Source organism: Anarrhichthys ocellatus, unplaced genomic scaffold (genome assembly GCF_004355925.1).
Source record: "Anarrhichthys ocellatus isolate YVR2014 unplaced genomic scaffold, GSC_Weel_1.0 scaffold2271, whole genome shotgun sequence".
Lineage (NCBI taxonomy): Eukaryota > Metazoa > Chordata > Actinopteri > Perciformes > Anarhichadidae > Anarrhichthys > Anarrhichthys ocellatus.
Genome location: NW_022282245.1, coordinates 1 through 7,979, shown reverse-complemented (window position 1 = coordinate 7,979; position 7,979 = coordinate 1). Strand labels below are relative to the sequence as shown.

Genomic DNA, 7,979 nt, shown 5'->3' with positions numbered 1-7,979 from the left:
CGTGTGTATACGTGTGTGTGTGTATACGTGTGTATACGTGTGTGTGTATACGTGTATATACGTGTGTGTGTGTATACGTGTATATACGTGTGTGTGTGTATACGTGTGTATATACGTGTGTGTATATACGTGTGTATATACGTGTATATATACGTGTGTATATACGTGTGTGTATATATACGTGTGTATATACGTGTGTGTATATATACGTGTGTATATACGTGTATATACGTGTGTGTATATACGTATATATACGTGTATATACGTGTGTGTATATACGTATATATACGTGTATATACGTGTGTGTATGTGTGTATATACGTATATATACGTGTATATACGTGTGTGTATGTGTGTATATACGTGTGTGTATATACGTGTGTGTATACGTGTATATACGTGTGTGTATATACGTGTGTGTATACGTGTATATACGTGTGTGTGTATACGTGTGTGTATATACGTGTGTGTATACGTGTATATACGTGTGTGTATATACGTGTGTGTATATACGTGTGTGTATATACGTGTGTGTATACGTGTATATACGTGTGTGTATATACGTGTGTGTATACGTGTATATACGTGTGTATGCGTGTATATACGTGTGTATACGTGTGTGTATATACGTGTGTATACGTGTGTGTATATACGTGTGTATACGTGTGTATATACGTGTGTATACGTGTGTGTATATACGTGTGTATACGTGTGTGTATATACGTGTGTATACGTGTGTGTATATACGTGTGTATACGTGTGTGTATATACGTGTGTGTATATACGTGTGTATACGTGTGTGTATACGTGTGTATACGTGTGTATATACGTGTGTATACGTGTGTGTGTATATACGTGTGTGTGTATATACGTGTGTGTATATACGTATATATACGTGTGTGTGTGTATATACGTATATATACGTGTGTGTGTGTATATACGTATATATACGTGTGTGTGTATATATACGTGTGTGTGTATATACGTATATATACGTGTGTGTGTATACGTGTGTGTGTATATACGTATATATACGTGTGTGTGTATATACGTGTGTGTGTGTATATACGTATATATACGTGTGTGTGCGTGTGTGTGTATATACGTGTGTGTGTGTATATACGTGTGTGTGTATATATACGTGTGTGTGTGTATATATACGTGTGTGTGTGTGTATATACGTGTGTGTGTGTGTATATACGTGTGTGTGTGTGTATATACGTGTGTATATACGTGTGTATATATACGTGTGTATATATACGTGTGTATATATACGTGTATATACACGTGTGTGTGTGTATATATAAGTGTATATACGTGTGTATATATATATATATATATATATATATATATATATATAAAATTAATTAATTGTGTCTCTTTGCATTCCTTTGTTCTCAAGGAGCTGAAAAATGCAGACATAGCAATACGTACACAAAAGACTCCCCCTGGACTTCAGCATGAGAACACTGCTCCATCTGAGTAAGTAAGCCACCAGAAAGTAGTCCTGAAGCAAATCAAAGAGGGATGTACAGTAGTGTCAGCTTCTTGGCATGTGAATGTAATATGCCCCTCCTGGCTAATATATCAGGTGTTTTCTATATATGTAACGGCTTCATTCGCCTTCATGGATTCAACAGCGATTCATTATTTTAATTGTTTTCTGTGTTTAGTTATTTCCGTAGCCTGGTGGAGCAGTTTGAGGTGCAGTTGCAGCAGTACCGGCAGCAGATAGAAGAACTGGAGAACCACCTGACCACGCAGAGCAGCGGCTCCCACATCACTCCTCAGGGTAAGAGGACTATTGTCTGACTTGTCTAGGAGAAAGTAAAATGTGTCTGTCATTTCCAGGTTTTAAATCGGCATTGACTAATATATTTTGTATTAACATTAAAGCTGATGACGGTGTAATGTGAAATCGGCACAAACGGCAAATTCCTGATCTGCTTAGAACCAAGTTAAACACGCACATTAACGTGGAAATATAAAGACTTTGTTTGTCATGTCTGGCTCTTCCTAACCATTTTCTGTCCGACCCTTATTTCTTCATTGACTCACCTTAACTGTGCACTGAGATTATAATGTTGTGTATGGTTGTTTCAGACCTGACTTTGGCGATGCAGAAGTTGTACCAGACGTTTGTAGCACAGGCTGCCCAGCTCCAGTCTGTTAATGAGAATGTCAAGGTCAGTTCTTTCCCAAAAATTATGTCCACATTGTCCAGATTCTCAGCAAATTCTACTTCAAATGTGTACACCATCTTAATCCTACCCTTCTTTTCTTTTACCCTTTGTTTGTATCTGATATCATAGATCTTGAAGCACCAGTACCTTTCCTACCGCCGGGCCTTCCTGGAAGACTCGACGGATGTCTTTGAATCCAAGCGGGCATCTAACAGGAAGTGGCGGAGTACTCCGCGGGTCACCACTGGGCCCGCCCCCTTCTCCAGTGTGCCCAACGCTGCAGCGGTTGCAATGGCAGCCACGTTGACCCAGCAACAGCAGCCAACTCCAGGTCTGACTGCCTACAAGTTCTAGAAAGTTTTCCTCATCTCACCTTAAAGTACAGGAGGGAGAGAGAGGACAAGATGAGTGTTTTTTTTTAAAGGATGGGAGTGGAAAGGTCAAAAGGGGATGGAGGAGGATTGGAAACAATTAAAACAACAAAAGCCTTCGCTGGCCCCGAGCTATCGTGGCTATACTTTCTCTGATGAAAGAAACGCCGAGAGAAACGCACAGACGAGATACATTTGTTACTTAACTCCGACAGGAAACCTTTGTACTGCCTTACCATCTTGTTATACTTGCACTTAAACAAAAAAGAAGAAACTTAAAACCTACAAATGTCATACAAACCCTTTCAGTAATGCCAAGGACATAATAACTTACTTTACCTAGTGTCTCTCTTTGGCCTCTCTAATAGTACATTAGGGCAGCTATATGGGGCTGACTTAGTGAAGCAATTATATAACGGGAGAAAAAGTCCATCTCTATTTTACTCACTTGAATCTTGAAGTTATGATTCGAGTTTTATTTAATGAATGCTTGAATTGAAGGTGGTTGTGTGAGGGGGTAAGACGCGTTAGACACTTGCTCTGCGATTAGGTCATTCAGATCTCTGCTGTTGTAGTTTGTTTTGTTTAAGATTGTGTCTGGTTGGTCCATAAGGTGTAAATTCATTATAAAGTAGCTCCTACTCTCTTCAGTCTAAGTGTCGAGAGCTCCCATCGATCACATGGCATGAGCTTACTTTACTGAATATACAGGACTCATTTTTATCAGCGTTGTTCATTGAAGCATCGCGTTACTCTGGTTCGGGGTCTTACCAATATTAGGCCCAGTTTAAGCCAGGACCCACATTTATAAGCAGCCGTACACTTCAGTAGTTAAACTAAAGGCCTACATCTACTCTTATTCAAAACAGCAAGTCCTATTTATTAATAGGAAATAAATGTACGGTATATTCCTTAAATGTTCACATGATAAATTATTTCCATCATCTGCCAGTAAAAACAAATATATTTATAAAGATTATCCAACACAGTATTATTATCCAGCATATGCAGACAGGTGAAGACTGATGTTTTTATTTCACATACTGCCTACTCACAGATTGGCATCAAAGGTGTGTTGGGTTGTTAAATAAGCCAGCACACTAATGCTATAAAACCGAATGAAGCAAGTCCTATTGTTTCAGTCATGTTAGCGCTCCATGGCACACAAATTCACTTTTCATGACTGTAGGAGTAGTGTCTGTAATGGTTGTTGCCACATCTCTGAGGTGTTAAACAAAATGTCAGCCTATTCTGTAGGCTTTGGTTTGTAGGCTGTTTTACTGGCATATCAGGGCACTCACTTGCTATGAGCTAACTAAGCTACTATGTATATTAGCATGTCTGCGTGTAGAAAAAATATAATTTAAACATTTGAGAGCAACATTTTAATTGGATGGGGCTGCAATGGCAGCATGCTTTTAAATTCCTCACATCATTTAAATTTTTTATCTGCACAATTCTACTTGGACTGCCATCAGATCCAAGACTCACCAGTCATTACCCAGACACTTTTCAGTGTCGTAATATTTGAACATTCACATGCCGTTGCTCTCTTAGCAGGACACGCAGTAGCTATTCTGAATTAGCGTCTAGCTAATTTACATACGTGCCAAGTCGGGATGGGAATAATTTACCATCAATTGCTTAACCCCAATTTGCAAAGAAGAGCCCCTCATGAACAAGTCCTATTGCCACAGTAGATTATATCCCCCCCGTGTGGTAGACACTACCGTGGTGCCTGCTGAAGATACTTTTTTCTGTATTGCTTTTTATATTTTATTTCATACAAAGCCAAATCCATCTCTGGTCATCTGTTTGATCATTTGTTTATTGTCGCACTGTGTTTTCTGGGTATGCGAGCTGTTTAAAAAGGCTGCATTGCACTGTAATTTATTTCAAACTCATAACAAATGTTAACCCCAGAGTTGGGTATCGGTTACAAGATTGACTTTTCACTGTCTATTCCTATACCCCTATTGCCAAATAGTGGTTAATAACTAGTATTTGACTCGGTCATTTCATTGACTAAGCCTAATCACAAATGATTGTCAGTCTCTCCAGTATTTATTGACCTATTTATTTCTGTTGTATTTTAGTTCATGCGTGCAACTCTTTGTGTAATTGGAATGGTATAGTGGCAGCTGGCCAGTAGCCAGCACTTAAAACACTAACCATGCAGCTGGATATACTTTGGGGGCGTAGATCAAATGTTTGGGCCAAAAGCTCAATCAGATTTGTGCCACGAAAGGTGCCAAAAGACTCGGGACTGAAAATATAGACTATTTAATAACCCGAACTGTAGTTTAAGCGAAGATATTGTCTTTCCTTTAGTGCTTTTGCTCTGTCTTAGAATGGAAGTGAGGCTCATGGCCTTCTGAAATGGCCCCGGTCTTTGTCACTTATTGCTGGCCTTAATGAATCGGTGTGAACAAATAGCTTAAGTCTATTGATGTTGAAGGTTCATTTTCAATAGCTAACAGTGGCAAACATAGTCGGCATTACCTCACAGTTCAATACTACATCTGGTTGGTTCGGTTGTCTGAGGCCACACCACTGTTACTTGATTTAAGCTAGATCACCTAAGGGCTACTGATCGGAGTAAAGGTAACAAGTCATTTCAGGTATTTTATCCAAGGCGCTGGTACTTTGTACGGACTTCTCTTTCTTGAGAAACTTTTGTAGAAGTGGTTGAATCCAGTTTGTTTGGTGGCTCAGAAAGAAGAGTAATGGTTTCTGCTGCTCACACTGGTCCTTCAGCACCAGTAAAATACATTGTTGCCAAACAAGACCCAGACAGACTGTGGTCAGGCTGTTTGTCTACATCTCTGTATTGCTTGGGTTGTGATTTCCCAGAGTTTTATGATGAAAGGTCTTTGAGTTGTATTGATTGAGATACTGGTGAGAATAGTTTTGTGTTCCGATTATAAACTGGTGAGTTCGCTCTCCAGCACTGATCTGTATATTGATGCTCGACACAGTGGTGCTCGGTGAACCCAACCTAACTCCAGTCCTCTGTTAAACAACATTTTGTAGGATTGAGATTCTGTTGGCCAGATTCCCCGAGTTGTCCAGAATTTTGACTTTTGTGTTGTTTAGCTTACTCTTTACCTTTTTAGACTTCCAAATCTCTACAGATGCACTTGGCACAGTAATGACGTTTGGGTTATGTAATACTTATTGATTTGTCGAAGCTGTTTGGACCTAGAAGGTGATGGTGGCTATTAAGCCAGCGTGTTGGGTATCTGCTCAATATCTGTCAGTAATGTGTGTGCAAATGCTGACTGCTGTATTTCCTTGAATGTTAGTGAAGGAATCAAAATGTGAATTTTGTATTTTTTTTGGCGTATGATTGACACAGTACAAGCGCCAAAATTTGCCTCCAGTGCTCAACTCAATGTGAGTTATTCTGAAACTCGACAATGTTTCAGAGTTGTGTATATGGTATCTTATTCTGTGATGTTGAGCTTCAGCACAGCAGTTCTCTAAAATGTTGGAAATCAGCTGTTGGCTGTCAGACTGTTTTGAATGTTTTTATTCTCTTTATTATTTCCGTGTGACCATTCATCATTTGCTTACATTTTGCCTTTTTTAGTAGTGGTTTATGTGGCTTGCAGGAGGTACGGTTGTGTTTTGGGGGATCTTTGTGATCTCTGAAAAGCGCTACATTTGCTAATGTTCATGTGAAAACTAGACTGAATCTCTCTACAATGTGTTAAACAGTCACGTAGGTCAGACTTGATCCAGCAAAGAAAGGTGTTTGTAGCCTGTGGTCATGTGTTGACTTATTCCAAGGTGCAGCGTTTGTTTAGTAAACAACCACCAAAAACATGGCTGTTATTATTTCTAAGAATACATTGGTGAAAAGGGTTTCAACACAAACCACGGAAGGTTATTCGGGATGGCCCAAAATGTGACCCCCATTGACTGCCACAGGCGGACTGTACCATGTCACTGAGTTTCCTTTCTTTTGACCCGTTCACACTGAGGCAGCCGTAGATGCCAAATTTACCTTTCTTATCTAAATCTCGAGTGCTTTTACTTGCAGATGAATGTTTAAACCTATATAACCAATGCCTGTTGATACAGTATATCTAATATATAATATGGTGTGCCTTTTTTAAGCTATACTCAATAATTGTGTTTTTTGGCGTATGCTAGTTCATTCACTCTCAGAAATCTTAACAAATTTGGAAACTTGTCAAATGCAGTAGCAGTTAGCAATTAACGATCAATTCTGTTCTAAACTGTTTGTTTGTGTTTCATGTAAGTGGAATTGCATATTTGACAATAAATCAATTTTTAAACAAAGAAACGTTTGTCCTTGTTTCTTTTTGACTGAAGTTGTTTTAACAATGCAGACCAATTGGAAACATTACCAAATTGTATTACTTAAAAGAAAAAAAAATTGCATAGAAGTAAAAAAAAAAAAAAAAAAAAAAAAAGACAAGTTTCTGAGTGAAAGAACTAGCAGCATTTCTCCACAGTTTGTCGGCAGCGTGAACACAAATACTACTATGTTAAATTGCTTTTGTACAATCTATTGCAGACGTTCCGTATTTTTACAGATGCATTTAAAAACTATTGTATTGGAAACCTACATATCTATAATTATTATTTTTACCACGCACACAAAATGCATTAAGAGGAGTAAAGCCTATGCTCTCTCTGTGCCTTAGGGACCCAGGCACCCTTGGGGGCAGGGTTTGGAAACCCCTTTGCCTCGGCAGTGGGCACTAGCTTGGGCTCTTCTACCCTTGGAGGTATTACCTCTGCCTTTTTTTAAATGAGTATTCCCTTTTGTTTCGCCCTTCCCTTGAACACTTTACCATTTCCTACATGCCTCCTAGCTCTTGCCAAGCAGCCTTTCTGTTTGAGGTGTTTGTGTTCTCCTGTGTGAACGGTAGGCAGCGTGTGTGTGTCTGAGAGAGCGGTGCAGTTGAAGCTTGGCAGTGTTTTTCCTGTTCTTCCTTGTGCAAGAGTTGAAGTGCGTTCACACCACAAGTAAACTGAGCAGCCACAGGTCACTGTGCCTTTTCACGTGACCGTTCTTTTTCCTTATGAGGAGATATGTGGTCAAAGAAATTCCCCGAACTGTTTTAATACAACAATGCTCTACCTTTGGATGTCAGCTGGCAAATCTTCTTGGCCACAACAGCCAGTTAAGAGTAACTTGGCAGCGTGGTAACAAGTGGTCTGAACGCACACCATGTTGGTGTCATAGTTGGTGTATTTGTTAAAAACGTTCATGTTATTTTCTTCCCTGTGGTCTTTGCTTTGCAGTGTACTGTGAGTACTGTTTTGTTCTCCAGTCAGAAGTAAAGCTGTGTGTAGGGCTCTGGTGATTAGGTTGTGGCATTTGTTTTGGGTAATTCTGTATCAAATCAGATAGAGGTTTTTGTTAAAATTTTAGCTTTTTGTTCAAACT

The 7,979-nt window shown here is 39.3% G+C and overlaps 1 protein-coding gene across 1 annotated transcript; it reads left to right on the top strand.

The window, feature by feature from the left end:
* The first annotated feature begins 1,383 nt into the window (after positions 1–1,383).
* LOC116378239 (nucleoporin p58/p45-like) lies at positions 1,384–7,940 on the top strand. The gene is made up of 5 exons (XM_031840078.1): positions 1,384–1,482; positions 1,674–1,792; positions 2,104–2,186; positions 2,313–2,514; positions 7,231–7,940. The coding sequence occupies exons 3-5, from the start codon at positions 2,118–2,120 to the stop codon at positions 7,335–7,337; spliced, it is 378 nt and encodes a 125-aa protein (XP_031695938.1). The 5' UTR covers positions 1,384–1,482; positions 1,674–1,792; positions 2,104–2,117; the 3' UTR covers positions 7,338–7,940.
* Positions 7,941–7,979: the final 39 nt, after the last annotated feature.

Bases quoted from the DNA above. Each gene is read 5' to 3' on its own strand.
- LOC116378239 (XM_031840078.1), top strand. From the start codon at position 2,118: ATGCAGAAGTTGTACCAGACGTTTGTAGCACAGGCTGCCCAGCTCCAG. The intron at 2,187-2,312 runs GTCAGTTCTTTC...CTGATATCATAG, and splicing joins CTGTTAATGAGAATGTCAAG to ATCTTGAAGCACCAGTACCT. The intron at 2,515-7,230 runs GTCTGACTGCCT...TCTGTGCCTTAG, and splicing joins GCAACAGCAGCCAACTCCAG to GGACCCAGGCACCCTTGGGG.